This window comes from Centruroides vittatus, unplaced genomic scaffold (assembly GCF_030686945.1).
Source record: "Centruroides vittatus isolate TY-2023 unplaced genomic scaffold, ASM3068694v2 scaffold_861, whole genome shotgun sequence".
Classification (NCBI taxonomy): Eukaryota; Metazoa; Arthropoda; class Arachnida; order Scorpiones; family Buthidae; genus Centruroides; species Centruroides vittatus.
This window is the reverse complement of record NW_027122718.1, coordinates 1,584,948-1,604,300: the sequence shown is the minus strand read 5'-3', so window position 1 is coordinate 1,604,300 and position 19,353 is coordinate 1,584,948. Positions and strand designations below refer to the sequence as shown.

Genomic DNA, 19,353 nt, shown 5'->3' with positions numbered 1-19,353 from the left:
TCGCCGAGAAACGAGAGAATCTTCGAGAGAAAAAGTTGTCCAGAATCGTGTTTGGAGAGAGACAACGATCTCTTGAGATGTAAACAAATGATTAGCCAATCAGCGACCGGCTTGTGAGAGACGATGATCAGAATACGGCTCCTGGTTTCTTTCTCAATACTTTCAGGATTTTTATACAGAGATTATCACTCATCGTCTGCGAGGAAGAAGCCTACATATTCTTTCTCAGACTCTTCATTGAGCCATTTCAGAAATATTTCATCACATTATAAAGTTTTATACTAAAATTTTTAGAAATGTATTTTATTATTGTTTTCTATATTCAGTACAAATAAAATCAAACATGTACGTACAGGAGGGTCTAATGATGTGTTCACTTGTTTATAATCGATCAGCGCCGCCGTAACTTATCCGTTACAATTCCCAGACACACACCTGTTATCAAAGAGTTGACCGTTACGATTTGACCGTTACGAGATTGACGGTTGCGATTTGCGCTGATCGATTATAAACAAGTGAACACATCATTAGACCCTCCTGTACTGTGTATAACATTGTATTTTATAATTATTTTTCATTCTTCTTATTACTTGTAATCATTTAACATATGTCATGTCAATAAATTTATTTTCATTTTATGTTTTCTCATTTTTTCGTTTTTAAATTATTTTTAAAGCTAACCTACGAATGGCAGCTTTCCAGCACAATAAAACACTTATGCAGAGAAGCCACCCGTTGCCCCTGTAGGCCCCTGTAAAGTTGGCTATCCAAAGGGAAAGGTGCCATTTAGGAACCAATTTTTCCATATTGAAAAAAATCGAATGACACGTTTTTCAAATAAAATAGTTTTAAATAAAAATGAAAGATTTTTTCATCTGAAGTCATTTTTTTAAATAATTTGTACTTTGAGAGGTTAATATAATATGTATATACAATATCACTTCACAATTAGAATTATACCACTTCAAATGTGAAAAAAAAGACACTGCATTACTCATGAGTGAGTGCCGTGTAACTTGCTGAACATGACTGAAACAAAAGTGGCACTGAAAGCATTAGCAATAACTATTATTTTCAATTCTGTATCTTGTTGAAGGGTATACTTGGTAAGGAAAATAAACCAGAATTTGGCCACAAAACTTCCAATAAGCCCGAGATACAAGTGTTTTAAAATAAAGGTGAACATTGCGCTCATCCTCAAGTAATGGCAGGTTAAATTGGTTTGAAAAGAGAGAAGATAATGTAATCAGCTTTTAAAAGTGGTAAAAATTATTTATTTTAATCATGTGTGTTCATTTTGCAACATAATTAGACATTGATTTGATGCAAGATTGAGCTGAGCATTGAATTTATGCACATTCTATATAAAAAATTTTACATTTGTAAAAGAAATATGAGTGCTATGAATAACTTAAGATTTTTGTTCACTGAACACAGAAACCTATTGTAAATCTATATATATAATCGAGACGAGTTGATAATAATAATAATCAGTGCAGATCCCAAACAGTTAGGAGTTGAAAGTTGAAATTTGGTACACAGTTAGGGTATGTCACGAGAATGAACACTAAGAAGGGATTTTTCGAAATTCCTCTCTATGGGGGAGAGGGACAGGATTAAGTCTTAACACTTCCATCAATAATGGAAGTGTTAAGTAACAATGAAACTGTTAAGTAACAATGGAAGTCCCGACAATGGAAGCGTTAAGAACGGAAGAGTCAACAATGGAAGTGTTAAGAGAAAGCAATGTGCAAGACACAGATGCAGTTTTTTTCGTTTTTGCAGGAAATCAAAATATCTTTAGACCTACCTAAAAACTTTCTAATTAATCTGGAAACAGGGGGACCCAATTCTTGCATTCTGTGAAAATGGGTAAGGTTGACTATAACGTAATAATCTTAATCTTCACTATTGTTACTTTTGCCCGAGCAACGCCGGGCCTACCTGCTAGTTACTTATAAATTTAAGGATCTTGATAGTGTACAAGTTATAGAAAAAGTTGTGGAGGGCTGCAGGTTGTTATGCCTGTAGTATAGTGTATCCACATAGTGACATGCTTTTCCAAATGTTCAATCTATTTTTATATTCTGTGCATAAAAATTTTTTAGTTTTTCCTTGATCCATTCTCATTCAGAAATTTGAACTTCAACATCCAATGAAAAGCATTGATCATTCAATACTACCTTTATTTTAGAAACAACCATGAGGCTCGATGATGCCAGATCTGGACTGGAAGATGGGTATGGAATAACCCAATTGCTGGTCTTAAGTATCTTTGCCGTTTCCTTACTGCAGTATATTTTTGTATAATGATGGTGCAAGAACAAGATTGTTCTTTTGGCCTTACTTTGCAAATTGTCTCATGAATGCTCAGGTTTCACAATACATCACCAAATTTATTTTTGCCTTTGCCAGATATTCCATATAAACAACTTGTGTACAGTCCCAAAAATTCATTCCTCTACTCAAAATGTCATGCTGAACAGTTTTGAACTTCCTAATGAGTGGAGAATAAGAGTAACAATACCACATTGTCTGTTATTCCATGGGTCATAATAACAAACATATGACTCATCACCACTGATGATTCTATAAGAAATCATCACATGGTTACATATAAAATAATGTATGTATAACCAAGTGATCAAATAATTATTGTGAATTTTAAGAGCACAGTTGTTATTTTCATTTTCTCACAGGAGTTATTTAGGAATTATTGCTGGACAGTATTAATTAAGTACAAACTCAGTTTTATTGATTATTAGTTAGACTATTGCAAACATATAAAATAAAAACTTAAAATAAATTATAATTGTGAAAGAAAGTAAAAATGTAATCACTGTATGCTAAGTCACTAAGACATATTTTGTATTAGACGGTACTGTTGGCAAGCTTCACATTTTTTGGGTCATAGGTCACCGTCTTGTTTGGTCTGCTACGTATCTGTGTGGCATGGTGTCTCCCCTCTCGTCCGGCTTTTATTCGTGTTACATATAACTGTATATTCCTGTGCATCGTTAAATTCGTTTATTTGCTTCATTTTCTGACAGGTTATGGGCCCAGGATTGCTTACAAGGAAAGAATATTAGTATAAGAAGTAAGTAAATGGATTTATTATCTAATATGGTATGGCGGATCCTAAGGATCCTTAGTGGATTCTCAAATATTGAGAAGTTGAATGAGGACAATTACGAACTTTGAAAAATACAGATGAGAAGTGTTCTAGTGTATAATGATCTGTGGAAATATGTTGACGGTACTGAAATTAAACAGAAAGAAGCCCAGAGGAATGGATCAAGCAAGATGCAAAGGTGTTGCTGCTAATAAATCTAAGCCTTAGTCTTGGGCAGTTGGACCACATGAAAAACGCCGAAACATCTAAAGAAGCTTGGGACAGACTTAAGGCAACATTCCAGTCACGAGGCCCCATTAAAAAGGCAATGTTATACAAACAGTTAATACAAATGGAAAAAGGGCAGAAGATGATGATTACGCAGTATGTAAATGAGTTCACAAGTAAAGCTGATCAACTGAAGGAAGCGGGAGTAGAAATCCCAGAAGAATTACTATTAATTATGCTCCTCAGATCACTACCAGATGAATATGAAAATTTTAGTGTAGCCATAGAGTCACGTGATGATATACCATCACTTGAAAATCTCAAAGCGAAATTAAAAGAGGAGGAAGCTAACTGAGAATGAGAGAAGTGATGCATTGTTTTCAAAGGGAAAGCCCAACCATGTAAAGCAGTCACGAATGAACTCAAGGGAAAATAATACAGGATTCAGGGGCCAAAAATTCAACGGAAGATGCTACAACTGTGGTAAAACTGGACATATTTGTAGAACTTGTAAATCGAAAACGAAACGTACAGACATAAAAGTTACTAGCCCTTACTACGATCGCATGCAACGTGGAAGTCACAAACGGATCAAAAAACTGGTATTTAGATAGTGGTGCAACAAGACATACGTGCAACAACAAATACAAATTCTTAACTCTGGATCAAATTGAACAGTCTAAAGTATATACTACCACAGAGAATTATGTGCAAGCAGTTGGTATAGGTGATGTGAATCTCAATTTGAAAGTAAATCAACAAGCAATAAGTTCCATAAAACTACAAAACGTATTATATGTACTGGAATTGCGCCACTACCTTTTATCGGTAGCAAGTGTCACCGACAAAGGATACATTGTTGTATTTAAGGAGAATTATGCTATCATTAAACGTAAAGATGGTACTACGATGCTAACAGCTACAAAATGTGACCACCTATACGTTGTCAATGAAGTGGAAGACCAAACAATGTTTTCAGCAGAAACACCAAAGATATGGGCACATAAATATTAATGATTTAAGAAAAATGAAAATGGAACAACTGGTCAAAGGTATGGACCTTTCAATGAATGCAAGAGAATTAAACTGTGAAATATGCCATAGATCCAAACTACATGTTCAACCATTTAATAAGTTGTATCATCGAGAGGAAGAGATTTTGGGTTTAGTGCATTCCGATATGTGTGGTCCGATGAAAACCATCTGATTAGGAGGTACAAAATACTTTGCAACATTTATTGACTGTACACGCTATATGGAAACTGTAATGCTGAAAAGTTGCTCAGATGTTTTCCAAGCATTCAAATCTTATAAATGAAGAGTCGAAAAACAAACAGGTCATCGAAGCAAAAAGCTACATACAGATAACGGCAGAGAATATTTATCAAATTTAACAAATTCCTCGAAGAAGAAGGAATCATACGACAACTAAGTGTCGAATACACCCCACAACAAAATGGTGTAGCAGAATGTGCAAATCAGACACTTGTCGAAATGGCGAGGTGTATAATGCAGCAAGCAGGTCTACCTCAGTCACTATGGGCAGAAGCAATCAATATGGCCACATTTCTACGAAATAGAAGTGTGACAAAAGCCCTCAATGGGAAAACACCTAATGAGCTATGGTTTAAGCATAAACCTTATGTTGGTTTCTTTAAAATTATCAGAAGTAAAGCTATAGTGCTGGACAAGACTCAAAAATGAGGAAAATTTCATCCGAAAGGTGACGAGTATGTGCTAGTCGGATACTCGAATGAGTCAAAAGTGTATCGACTCTGGAAACCAGACACTAAGATTGCCATCATAGCATGTGACGTTAGATTTCTTGAAATAATCCACACAAGTAACACTTTTCTGAAGAGTATCTCCGCTGAGCCAGATCTTGTTGCTGAAACACCAAATGATGTGCATAATGCCGCTAAATCAGACGACAGAGATGAACAGTGAAGATGATACAAAACTAGATGAAGAGTATGATAATGAATCTAACATGGATGAAAATCTTGAAGAACAACGAGAAATTCAAGGGGAAAGTTGCAAGGGCCAACGAAAACGAGGTTGTCCAAAAATTCAGAGAATGGGAGAACATGGAAGACCGAGAAAAGTTTATCAAATTGTCAAAGGTAAAATTCCAGACCCCGAACATGTATCTGAGAATGACACATGGATCTTAGTACCGAGTCCAAACAAAAAGAAAGTGTTAACAAGTTGGGTGTTTAAAACAAAAACCAACCAACAAGGTGACATAGAAAAATATAAAGCACGACTTGTAGCTCGAGGTCATACCCAAGAAAGAGGTATAGACCATGATGAAGTTTTTGCTCCAGTCGCTAGATACGAAATAATAATAACATTATTAGCTGCCTCCATAAATGAAGAAATGCACGTACATCAAATGGATGTAACTTCTGCTTATGTGCAAGGTGATTTATCCAATGAAATATACATGGAGCAATCTGAGATGTTCATCGTGGGCGAACAAGAAGATAAAGTTTGCAAACTATTGAAACTTTTATATGGATTAAAACAGTCTGGAAGAGAATGGTACAAGAAGTTAGATGGCTTTATCACAAGTATTGAAGGCATGCTCACAGCTGCCGATCCATGCATTTATGTATTTGGGAAGGAAGAAGAACGAGCGATACTCATCATTTATGTAGACGATTTAATATTGGCATCGGAGATTGAAAATTTTGAGACCATTAAATCGAACCTAAAGTCAGCATTCAAGATAGTAGACCCAGGCCTTATAAGTAACATTTTAGGTGTTGAAATAGAAAGAGAAGGGCCAACAGGTAGCATCCATCTGACGCAAACAAAATGATCTGTTAATATTAATGAACTAGTGAAGAGATTCAACTTAGTGGATGCGAAAACTGTCGTTACACCGATAGAGTCAAATGTGAAAATTTTGAAGGAAATGGGTCCAATCTCAGAAAACGAGAGACAAGACACAAGAAATCTGCCTTATAGAGAGCTCATCAGAAGTCTTATCTACCTGGCAAATGCGACACGTCCAGACATCACTTTTGCTGCGAGCACATTGTCATTTTTGTGCCGATCCTGATAAAACACATTGGATGATTGCGAAGCGTGTTTTGATATATCTCAAAGGTACTTCTATGTATGGAATAACATACATCAAGAACAACGAAGAACTTAAAGCCTACACGGATTCCGATTGGGCTGGAGATGTAGACGACAGAAAGTCACGTACAGGTAACATTTTGATATTAGCTGGCGGTCCGATTAGTCAGAAGTCAAAGAAACAGACATCTGTTGCAATGTCGACCACGGAAGCAGAATATTTAACTTTAGCCAAAGCTTCGCGAGAAATAACTTACACGAAAAGACTTTTAGTACATATGGGTTTTAAAATATGTGTAAAGAATCCCACTTGTGTTTACTGCGATAACCAAAGCATGATACAGTTATCGAAGAACGCGGTTTTTTTACAAGTGTAGTAAACATATTGACGTAAGCTATCACGTCACTCGAGAATTAGTCAAAAAGGGGGAAATTATGATTTATTATTAAAGGACGGACCTAATGATCGCAGATGTCCTAACAAAACTGTGCTAACGGGAACTAAGTTTGATAGATTCATGAAAATGTTAAAATTAAATTGAAATAATTGATAATTGTTACGTATGTAGCTCACGGCGATAGAGGGAGTGTGAAAGAAAGTAAAAATGTAATCCCCGCATGCTAAGTCACTAAGACATATTTTGTATTAGACTGCACTATGTTGGCAAGCTTCACATTTTTTTGGTCATAGGTCACCGTCTCGTTTTGTCCGTGTCGTCCCCGTATGGCACGGCGTCTCTCCTCTCGTCCGGCTTTTATTCGTGTTACATATAACTGTATATTTCTGTGCATCATTAGATTCGTTTATTTGCTTCATTTTCTGACAATAATAAATGTTAAAATGGTACGATAAATAGTCTAAAATTTACAATTGACTTGTTCATAAGTAAATTTTGAAATGTACATTAATATGTTCAGAAAATTTTATAAATAATATAAATTTTTTTTTTACTTTTGTATTATTATTTTATCTTTACTCATCTGTATTTTACAATAGGAAAAAGATAGCACTAGTAAAAAAAGAAATGTCATTTAATTTTATTCTATTCTTATTCCTTTTAATATTCAAATAGAAATTTAAACAGCTGTTGGAATTGCAAAATATGTATATGTATTACTAAAATTTTCATTTGCAATATTTTTTCCTGTAATCTTTAAAAGCATATTATTTTAAAAATATTTAAAGATGTAATAAATACAAGATTTTTTTCTATAACTTGTATACTATCAAGATCCTTAAACTTATATCATAAGTAATTTACAATAAGTTTGCGTGTCCGGCGAACAAAATCTAAAATTATAATATTGAAATTTAATATTATTTCTAATAATAATTATATAAATATTAAAATTTATAAAATTGTGATTATTCATCCTAATAGTTGATAAAAGAACTGCGGGAATTTGGGTTTATGGTTGAATCATCATTAGATAAACACAGTTACAGGATAGTATGACTTAACAATCGAAAAAAAAATTGCTAAATGTCTTTGAAATATTAAATAGTAATACAAAAATCATGAAAAGGAATACATTATTTAATATTAAATCCAAATTATTAGACTGACTTGATTATCATTGTAAATTTATTCTTTGTTTAGAATTATTTTATCTAATAAATTTTAACATTGAAAATTCCATTTGATAAATTAAATGAATAAATATATTGTTTTTACTTACTTAATATCAAAAATAACTTAAGGAAAATTTTATTTTGATTATTTAGCAATAAATGAAAAACTACTTATTTAATAACTTTGATATTTTACCATACGTTTTAATAACAGTAAGAACTATTCGTTTATTTTTTTAGGAATAAGTTATGTAACTATTATATAAATAAATCTTATTTATTTAATAAACATAACTTTTATTTTAGGTATTGTGACTCATGTAATTCAAAGAAAAAATAGAAATTTAGCAAGGGAAAGAATGAGGAAAGTTATTGGTCATGCTCCCAGAATTTGTATTGATTTAAGTTTTGGTTCTATGATGTCTGAAAAAGTAAGTAGTATTTATATGCGTAAATAAATTTTAAAATACATACATTTATTCAGTTTGTACAATTAAAAATTTTATTTATATAGGAACTTCATAGATTATCTTCTCAACTTCGACGTTTATACGGTTCGAATCAAAATAGCATTAAACCGGTGCATCTTTATTTTACAAGTTTCGGAGAAGAAAATCCTTTATATAAAGTATGCTGTGATAAAAATGACGGTTTTCTTAATTATGTCGTAAGTATGACAATTTATTCGAAAGAGCTAATTAATTTTAAATGTATTGATAAGGTATTCAAAAATGCTGATTTGGTATTGTTAGTTATATTTTTTATTTATATATCAAAAAATACAATTAAATAATTTAAGTGTGTAAAAAGTTCTTTAGTACCTTAAAAAATTACTCTATACTTGTGATTATCAAATTGTCAAGAATATTACTTACAATAAAATATTTTAGTCAGTTTCAATTGAATTGAATTTTTCCATTGAGTTTCAATATTTAAGAGGAAAAAATTACTGCAAGTATTTTAATGTTGCTTTGATATATTTTATACAGCTTAAGTTTCTCACATAACCTGATAAAGAATCAAACAGGATGTGATCTTTTATCAGTCAGCAGATTTTTGTCATTCTTTTGATTCTGTTGACTTTTGGATTATATCTGTGAATATTCTTATGATTATTCTCTCATTTAAACGCAAATATTTATTAAATTATATTATTTATATCAATAAATTAATCATATAATTATTTTATAATGTTTTACTCATCTTTTTATGAAAATTAATAAGTGAATGGAAGTGACTATACATGCAATATTGTATCTTTAATATTGAAAAACTATTACAGATGTAGTACTTCACGCCATTATGATAATTTTAATTTCTAGAAAGTAATGGAAAATTACTTTATGCCAAAACAAACATTTTCTAATCAATTTGATTTGAAAATTTAGATTCGTGGTTTATACATTTTATATTACATTCTGGATTGTTTTTAAAGAACATTTAAAAAAAATAGAATTGAATAAATGATTGACTTTATAGTAATGAAATCTAAACTTATAATAATTTTGTTTTGATACTAATTATATTTATAAAAATAGAATAATGAGACCTTTGAGTATTCAATATAACTTTAGCTGTTTGTAATCTTGTTTGATACAGTATGTTACTTAGATAGAATTGTATTGAAATGTATTTGCACTCATTTTAATTGAATTTAATTTAATTTGTATTTTTAAGATGAAGAGGAGTTTTAAAATGAAACTCAAAATGCATATGTAAGGATATACATTAATTACAGTTGAAGTTCAAGTCTGTACAGTTGTCCTGTAAGCTATTTGGAATAATAGGAAACAATTTTTTCTCTTCGTGTACTATTCTAATTTCTTCCGAATCCCAATGAGTACTTTAAGGAACGTTTACGAGATGATATATTTATTAGAAGAGCTCTAGCTGATATTTATGAAAACAAAATAGACTAAATACATGTAATATAATTGAAATTTTTTCATATTCAGATTAGATGACTTTTAGACTTTGTTCTCCATCTTCTTTGTCTCATTCATGCTGTGTTGAATGAATGATGACATTTTATTGGAAATGCCATTACTTGTTCATCCAACAAAGACTTGTTTGGGAAAGCAAGTTTAATTGTTACAAATGTTTCTTCCTTTTCTATTAGAAAGGATTATAACTACAGGGTGTCCCAAAAAGATGTACTTACTCTTTGATAAAAAAAACATAGGTTTTAAATTAAATTAGACGATTAATACTATTACTAATGTATTTATTTATTTGTTTATTGATTTAACTTCTTAGGACTGTGTGTTTGTCAAGACACGTCCGACTGTCAAATATATAAATATTTTGTAAATAAAGAGTGAGTACATCTTTTTGGGACACCCTGTATATTGATTAAAACACAACTTTATTTTACTTGTTTTCTGCTTGCTTATTGTCTTAAATTAATATTGCTTTTGCAACATTAATTTAGAAAATATATGTTTTCAGACTTTTTTTTTATGAAGTTCCGTCGGATGTTAAAATGGTGGTCATCTAGGAGAATTTTTTCCGGAACGACTTTTTTTTTTAAAACAATTAAAAAAGACACATAGTCAATGCTCTTGTTTTATTTCACTTAGAATTGTTAGTTGCTAGCTGAATATATGTTTTGTAATATCTTAATGTAGGACTTTCTTTTCGTCTTGTCTCCTACTTTTGTAACTTCGCTTGTGTTTAGTCCAGTAAAGACACTTAATTGCTTACTAAACTAACATTTAATTGTGACACTAGACATTACAATTAACGACATAAACATTGAACATTAAATTTGAATCGTCTCGTCTTAGTGGAAAAGAAAAATGAAGTCCCGTCTGGACTCGTCTTCCGTCTTCTTCCCGCCTTTCCTCTCAAACGTCGTCTGGCTACCCCCAAGTCTCGCCCCGTCCCGCTCTCGCCTTCGTCCCTCGCCGTCCAATGGCGCCCCGCCTCCCACATTAATGTTATTTGGAGAGCATAGGTAAGATAATCAGGTTATGCTGGAATAAAGTACAAATTTCAACCATAAGAAGTAATGGTGAAGCTTCTCCCTATTTACAAGATTTTCATTTACGAGATATTCTAATAAATTGCGATCACACTGTATTTATTAAAACACAAAAACAAAATATTAGACATTTATTAATGAAATAGTTCATTATCATCTTTAGTTGCACTATCACTAAAAAATGACTACACCCAATAATAATAATGACTCAGATCTTTATTTAAAACTTGTTTCTTGGGAATTCTGAAAGAGAGAGAGAGAGAGCATGTCAGATAAAAATTTTACGAAGTAATATATTTTTTGTTTCAACTCTGAATATATGATTTACTGATTTGCCAAATTGATTAACTTCACAAAAAAGTAGAGAAATTTTGAAAAAACTGTAGAATGTATTATTACAGGTGTAGCTTTTATTAAACAACAGAGTATATTCTTGAAATAATCATTATTATTTTCTATTTTGGCATTTTTCACATAACTAAGAGTGCTAATCAATTTGGCACGTGAACAGCTCATATAAAACTTACAAAACTAGAAATATAATTTAGCAATGAATAAAATATCAGAACTATGCTTTAATGGAGTTTATACAATCAAAAGATTTTGTTTAAGAATTTTTAAGTAAGCACTTGTTTTAAAAATAATACAAAGACAAAAATCAAATACTCTGTCATCATGGTAATTATATATTTAAAAAAAAGAGGTCTACATAATGACAATTAGGATGAAAAAACTAATTATTAATATAAAGAAAATATTCTTTAGAATATTCTAGATGTAATACGTTTTCAGGTCAGTTATAGAGAATCTGAATCTCTATAGTTTAAGATGATTTTTAGTAGGGATTTGATCATCAAGATAGCTTTCATTGTAATGTGACTTCTGCTCCTCCCTATTAAAAACTGTGATTTTTGTTTATTGCCTCTTGTGTTAAGCTCCTCATTAGCCTTTTTCCTAAGATCATTTCGGCATTTATCTAATCATTGTTATATGGGTTTCCACGTAATGCCTATAGTCGCATTCAAATTAATCCACCTTTTGGGATCTCGTACTCAGTTACTACTGTTTTTTTTTTCTCTTGATCTTGTCATTTCTGATTAACTAAAATAATATTGCATCTCTTGACTAACTTTTTCTTTCATCAACTGTACTAGAGATTGCAATTCCAGAGTGATTAATCCTGAAATAATGATTGAAAGAATTTGATTTTTCTCATGTCACAGTTCTGTCATTAAAGAAGAGTGATCTATTAGGGGAAACAATACAAAGTTAAAATAAAAACTATTTGATTTAATGTTTCAAGAAATTTAAATTTAAATGCTAGAATAAAGAATTATAATCATATGTTTGTTAGAAAATTAATTTTTATAAGTTTATATATTTTACATGTTAAAAAATAATCTTAACCGGTTAAACATACAAAAAAAGAATTGCTGTAATTATTTTAAGGAAGAAAATAAATTAGAATAGTGATTAATATTCCAAAAATACACTTAAATACAAAAAATTCAAAAGAAATTCTTTTTATTAAGTAAATATTTATACTAAATAAATAATGTATTAATCTCTTATTTGATTTATCTCTTATTTAAAGTAAAGTACTAAAGTTTAATATCATTATAAAAAAATGACTGTATAGGTTTGTAATTCATAAACAGCTTTTAAAAACATCAGGTTTGTATCTATGGCAAGTTTTTAAACAGTAGTGAAAAAAATATATATATTTAAGTTAAAAACAAGACCTACCAATAATAACAAAAAAAAATAAAATCAACTTTTTCTGTTTAATATCATCTACAGAATAAAAAAACAAAATTTAACATTAGTTATAAATAAAGTGGTAAAATAATCATTTAAGAAATTCTGTGATTATCTATTTAACACTGAGCTTTTTTCCTCCCCTTGAAAAGTGAATTTTTTTCTGTTGACTTCAATTGGCTCTGGATATTTTTCTTTTTGTAAATACCATACATACAAAACACAAAATAGACATATATCTTATAAGTATAAAATTACAAGAATAAAGATAATTATATAATTAGTTCTTTCCTTAATTCATAGGTGTTTTTGTTTTTAAATGTACATTTAATGTACTGTACTTGTATTTTTGTGTGTTATTTTAATTCAAAACAAACTAAACTTATCAATAATACAAATCCATCTCATTTGTTAATGAAGTAAAGTTTAATTAATACTATAAATATTTGTTTTAAGCAGAAGTAAATCTCCGTAACACACCGTTAAAGAATAAGTATTTTATTATTAAACTAGCAGGTAGGCCCGGCGTTGCTCGGGCAAAAGTAACAATAGCGAAGATTGAGATTATTACGTTATAGTCACAAAAGAAAAAGAGTAATTTTATCAAAGAACTAAATATTTCTAAAGAAAGGTCGAATTTGAAAATCAAATGTTCTAATATCCTTCGATTTTCATCGAATGTTCTAAAGAAGAAAGGTCGAGAAAAACCGAACTAATCTGTTTAAATTTGAAAATCGAATATGTTCTAACATATTACTGTTTTTCTTTTTTCTTTTTTTCCAGAGCCCGTAAATCTTGCCTGTCGCTTTCTCTTGTTCTCCATTGTTACTTAACACTTTGGTACTTAAATCTGGTACCCTAACTGTGCACCAAATTTTAACTTTCAACTCCTAACCATTTTAGCGAATATTAAGATTATTACATTATAGTTAACCTTAACCGTTTTCACAGAATGCAAGAATTGGGTCCTCCCTGTTTCCAGACTAATTACAGAATTTTTAGATGGGTCTAAAAATATATTCGATTTCCTGCAAAAACGAAAAAAACTGCATCTGCGCCTTGCACGCCGCTTTCTCTTGACACTTCCATTGTTACGTAACACTTCCATCAACGATGGAAGTGTTAAGTCTTAATCCTGTCCCTCTCCCCCGTGGGGAGGAATTTCAAAAAATCCCTTCTTAGTACGCATTCTCGTGACGTACCCTAACTGTGTACCAAATTTCAACTTTCAACCCCTTACCATTTGGGCTCTGCGCTGATTATTATTATTATTATTATTATTATGAAGTGTATCAGTGTGTGTGTCTGTATTCAGGAATTTTCTCACAATATGACATGTATTCAATATAATGGCCTTCTGTAGTGTGATGTATGTGTTTCTATTCAATTGTAATGTGCCCAGGCTTTTGTGTAGTGTGTGTGGTATGACACCTGTAGAGGAGAGAACAACAGGTACAATAAGCACCCTATCCATCCTCCACAGATGCCTTATTTCCTGGGCGAGTTCTGTGTACTTGCTAATTTTTTCAGTGCATGCGTTTTGTATATTGTGAGTGTTTGGAATGGATATGTCTATAATGTATGTGATTTTATTGTGTTTGTCAATGAGTGTGATGTCTGGTCTGTTGTGGTAAATTGTTTTATCTGTGATTATGGCTCTGTCGTAGTACATTTTGTGCGTGTTGTTTTCCAATACTGTCTGTGGAATGTATTTGTAGTATTGCTTGTGGATGTCTGCTAATTTGTGTTTCTTTGCAAGCTCTCGGTGTATTATATTTGCTACTTGATTATGTCACAGACATAACCATCTGTCTGTGCCAAGAGCTTGCAACCAGAGGTGATGTGTTGTATAGTTTCTGGCATAATGTGACATTTTCTGCATGTGTCATTTGTGAGTGTTGCATCTTTGAGTATGTGTTTTCTGTAGTTTTTAGTATTTATGACCTGATCCTGTATGGCAATCATGAATCCTTCCGTCTCCCCAAAGTGGCATCCCCGAGCTAACCAGCTGTTTGACGCAGTTTTGTCAACAAAATCCTGGGCCAGATCATAAGGATGCCTGTCATGGAGTGCCTTTTGAGCCCCGATTGCTTAATGGTGTCTGTACTTTTTTTATGTTGTGTTGTGTCCATATGATGTGAGTGTAAGTTTAATGGTGTGTTATTGGAGTCTGCTAGAGTTACTGCTTTATGTAATTGTGATGGTTCTTCTTTTTTGTAGAAAAACTCTCGCAGTGACTGTATTTGTTTGTAATGAAGGTTAACTATGTCAATCAGGCCACGTTCGCCATCTTTACGTGGAAGGGTTAATCTTTCTGTGGCAGATTTAGGACAATGTTGTTTATGCTTAATAAGTGTTGTTCTTGTTTTCCTTTGGAGTTGCTCGAGATCTGTGCAAGTCCAATGTATAACTCCAAAAGAATATGTGAGTACTGGAATGACATGTGTGTTTATTGCTTTGACTGTATGTTTTGCATTTAACTGTGTTCTAAGAATAGCATTTAACCTACTTTGGTATTCTTTAATCAATCTTTGCTTTATTTGTGTATGATCTGTTAGTTTGGCCTGTTGGAATCCTAAATACTTGTAGAACTCGCCCTCTTCCACGGATTCAATAACATCTCCATTTCCAAGTGCAAAATCTTCTTTCTTCAGCGATTCCTTTTTCTATGTGAAGTGTTTTGCATTTATCTAGGCCAAATTCCATTTGTATGTCCTTGGTGTATGAATGTGTGATTTGTAGGAGTTGACAAAGTTGTTTTTGTGTGGATGCATAAAGTTTTATGTCATCCATGTACATGAGATGTGACAGTGTAAACTGTGTTGTTTTTTCATGTCTGATATTGTAACCATATTGCGTGTTGTTTAACATGTTGGATAATGGGTTCAAGGCTAGGCAGAACCAGAGAGGACTCAAGGAATCTCCTTGAAAAATTCCTCGCCTAATAAAAATTTGGTTTGTTTGTATGGAAGTGTTACGAACCCTGAGATGTAGTGTTGTTCTCCAGTGCTGCATGGTGTTTTGGAAGAATGTAATGAGTGATGGATGTATTTTGTACATGTGTAGAATATGTAGCAGCCAACTGTGTGGAACACTGTCGAATGCTTTTCTGTAGTCTATATATGCCATGTGTATGTTTCTGTGTTGTTTGTGTGCTTGCCGTAGAATGACTGAATCTATGAGTAACTGTTCTTTGCAACCCCTGTGATTTCTACGGCAACCTTTTTGTTGTTCCGTGAGAATGTCGTGTTTTTCAATATGTTTGCGATACAGGATGTCAATAATTTGTACAGTGTTGGAAGACATGTAATTGGTCTGTATTGTGTGGGGTCTGTGGTATTGTTGTTTTTAGGTTTCATGTAGGTGATGCCCTGAGTAAGAAAATTTGGCATGTCTTGTGGATTGATGATGATGTGTGTTAGGTGTTTAGCTAGTTCCTGGTGCAGTGATGTATACTTTTTGTACCAGAAATTGTGAATGTTGTCTACACCAGGTGTCTTCCAGTTGTGTGTTCTGTTAACAGTGTATTGGAAATCATGTATGTTTATTTCAGCACAGGGCATAGTTGGTATGTTGTGCAAGTTTCTGTTCTCCTCCTCGATCCAGCCTGCATCAGCATTGTGCGTGACAGCACTGGACCAAAGAGAAGACCAATAAGTTGTGAGTTCTTCTTCTGTTGGTGTGCCACTGTGCTGTGTATCAGTGTTTGCTTTGTTATTAATTTGTCTGTAAAAGAGTTTTTCATTGTTTGTAAATAATTTATTTTGTTGTTTTCGTAGTGTACATGTTTTGTATCGTTTGAGTCTACGTGCTTTGGCAGCAAGTTTTTGTTTTAGTGTATCGATGTATTCTGTAATGCGTGTGTTGTGACGTTCATGTTTTGTGTGTGTTTTTGTTTCCTTAATTTGGGTGTTATGTTGTTTTTAGTGTATTGTGTCAGCCTGCCTAATTGCTGTCTAATGTCATTTATTTGTGTTTCTATTCTTCTCTGCCAGGCAGGCTTGTGATAGAATTGTGTTTTCTGTGTATTTGTCTGTGATTGAACTTTCAGTCCATGGTGTGTCACCACTGTGACTGCCCCAGCATAAACTAATGAATGAATGTAGTGTGGTAGTGAGTGTTTACATAATTTAATGTTTTTCCAACTTCCTTTGACGTGTTGATTTTTGGTATTCGTGGTCGTCGTGTGGGATCTGTACCTGTATATTTAGTGAGTGTTTCCTGAAATATAAGTGAGAGCGTATTAACTAAATCCATGTCTATGTTATCAGTGATTGACGAGGAAGTGTCTGTAGTATTAGTGGTAATTGTTGTATGTGTGTTATTATCAATGCTTGTTGCTGGATTATCCTGACAGGTTACGTAATCTTTATTAATGTTAGATGTTTCTGTCTGTCGATGTATTTGATCAGCAACCTGTTGTTTGATAAGTTCAAGTGTTGTTTGTGGAATAAGGTTGTTGTGTATAATTGTTCTTTTTTGATCAACAACCCTTTGTTCAGTAGTGACAGTGAGGTGAGGATATTGTTGTGTGAATTTATGGTGTAGTTATTGTCTGTATGCTGTCATGTTTGTTTCAAGTTTTGTGATCGTGTAATTAGTACGGACGATAAACTCGTTCATTTCTACCGTCCATTTCATCCGTTGGCGTGGTTTTCCAGCCTTTGTGGTCTGTGGATGCATTGCGACAGAAACACCAAGGCCGGGTCGGTTCCTCACATCCGTCGAGGGCATTGCAGTAGCCACGCTCGAGCCGGTGCCGCTTTCGTCACCGGTAACCAAGGGAGACCGTGGCCTATTTTTCGAACGCGAGCCTCTGCCCAACCCACGAACGCGGACCTCGTTAACCCGGGCGACGTCCGAGCCGGTATCACACTCTGATCTAGTTATCGCCATAATAAATATCTCCACAGAATGTGGGTGTGGTCACTCTTAGCTTCATTTCTCCCCATAGACCTTACTGGCATGGGTGTCCCTACCAAGAGCTTATGCTCCAGCCTGCATTGCCCTATGGATCAGTAAAATTACTGGGCTCTCCCACCACGACCAGGTGGTGACCACAGGAGAGTTATTATTATTATTATAATAAACTCGTCTCGATTATATATGTAGATAAGTATTTTCCTAAATAAATATTGGTTTTATAGGAAAGTTACTTTTGATATTTCTGTTATTAAATAAATAAATAATTATAATTAATGAAAACCATTTTATGAATATTAAATAAATTTTTAATTCATTTATATAAATTGTATTATTTTTTTAATTGATTAGAGCAAATGCAGACAGGGTAACTACAATATTTATTGGCTGTTTTTATCTAAGATCTCAGTCCTTATAAACAAGAATGGACATTTATTTTTTATTTCTAATAATTCTTATGGAGAAAGAGTTTGCAGTCACAAAAAAATTTGTAGCATTTCCTATTAATAATTCAATGAAAGATTGTTTTCTATTAATTAGTGTTATTAAAATTTTATATATGAGTGTGTATATTACTGCAGCAATAAATTTTTATCAGAGATTTAGTAAGATTAATTAAAGGATAAGTTAGATTGAATATAAATCTTTATCCAGTTAAATATTAGTATCTTTATCAGAAAATTAAAAAACGAGCAATTAATTGCAATTTTTAATTTAAAATAAATGCTCTACACTTCAAATTACTGTACTGTACATCAGTGGCGTGCCGTCCATTTGACGATAGGGAAGCCGTGTTTCTGTAAGAAGCCGACTTTCAGGGGCAATCGATTAATTGCGCGTCGGGGCCCGTTCTTATTCGTTCGTTCGATAAGCCAGTAAAAACCGTATACTTCTTTAAATGTATTTTTAATAGATTATCCGACGTACTTAATAAATAAAAAAGTTCAATATAATTACCTCCGTTATTAGATTCAATAAATTCCCTACGCCCTCTAAATGCCAATTCTCGCTTTGAGAAAAAACACATAACATCTATTAATTTAGATATAATTACGATTAATAGATATCTCGTTATAATTTTCAATATTTATTTTCTATTGTCTACCAATGTTAAATTCTATTCCGCTTCGATTTCCAAATTGCTTCAATTTTACGAAAGAATCGTCATTCGTCATAAATTTTATCGTCAAAATGTCGAAATTTTTTGTCGACGTATTTATATTTAACTTAGGCATCGGTCTTTCTCTTTTAATAATGTTTTCTTTTTCATTATACGATCTCGAACCAAAACTTTTTTAAAATAAATTATTTAATCAGTAGCCACGATATAAGGGCTAAAATTAAAATTATCAGAAAAACTTACTTGGTAAAACAAAATGTGTGACGAATATACGTACCTAGTACAAAAAATTCTTCAATTGTACGAACATACTTTGTTTAATGAAACTTATAATTAAATATAACTTTGTGAAGAAACGTACATATAAATAACAAAATATTCTTTACTTTTTAAATCTTAAAACAATCCACTTAGCGAAATAGCTCCCTACGAGTGGCTAACGAATGGAATCGGAGACGGTCCGGGTAGGTGTGTCCGTGCCAAATCCCGAGAGTGCCGATACCGGTCGATGTCAAATGCCTCTTTTGTCGCGTCACTAGTATATATCAAAGGACGCGACGGGGTTGTAG

The 19,353-nt window shown here is 32.5% G+C and overlaps 1 protein-coding gene across 3 annotated transcripts in view; it reads left to right on the top strand.

Annotated features, from left to right (window-relative positions):
• Window positions 1–19,353, top strand: part of LOC136990023 (uncharacterized) — a 55,738-nt gene that overhangs the window by 26,373 nt on the left and 10,012 nt on the right. For all 3 annotated transcript variants that reach the window (XM_067288346.1, XM_067288347.1, XM_067288345.1), the window contains exons 10-11: window positions 8,307–8,431; window positions 8,515–8,667. In XM_067288346.1, the coding sequence (XP_067144447.1) occupies window positions 8,307–8,431; window positions 8,515–8,667 (278 nt within the window). The remainder of the gene's footprint in view (window positions 1–8,306; window positions 8,432–8,514; window positions 8,668–19,353) is intronic.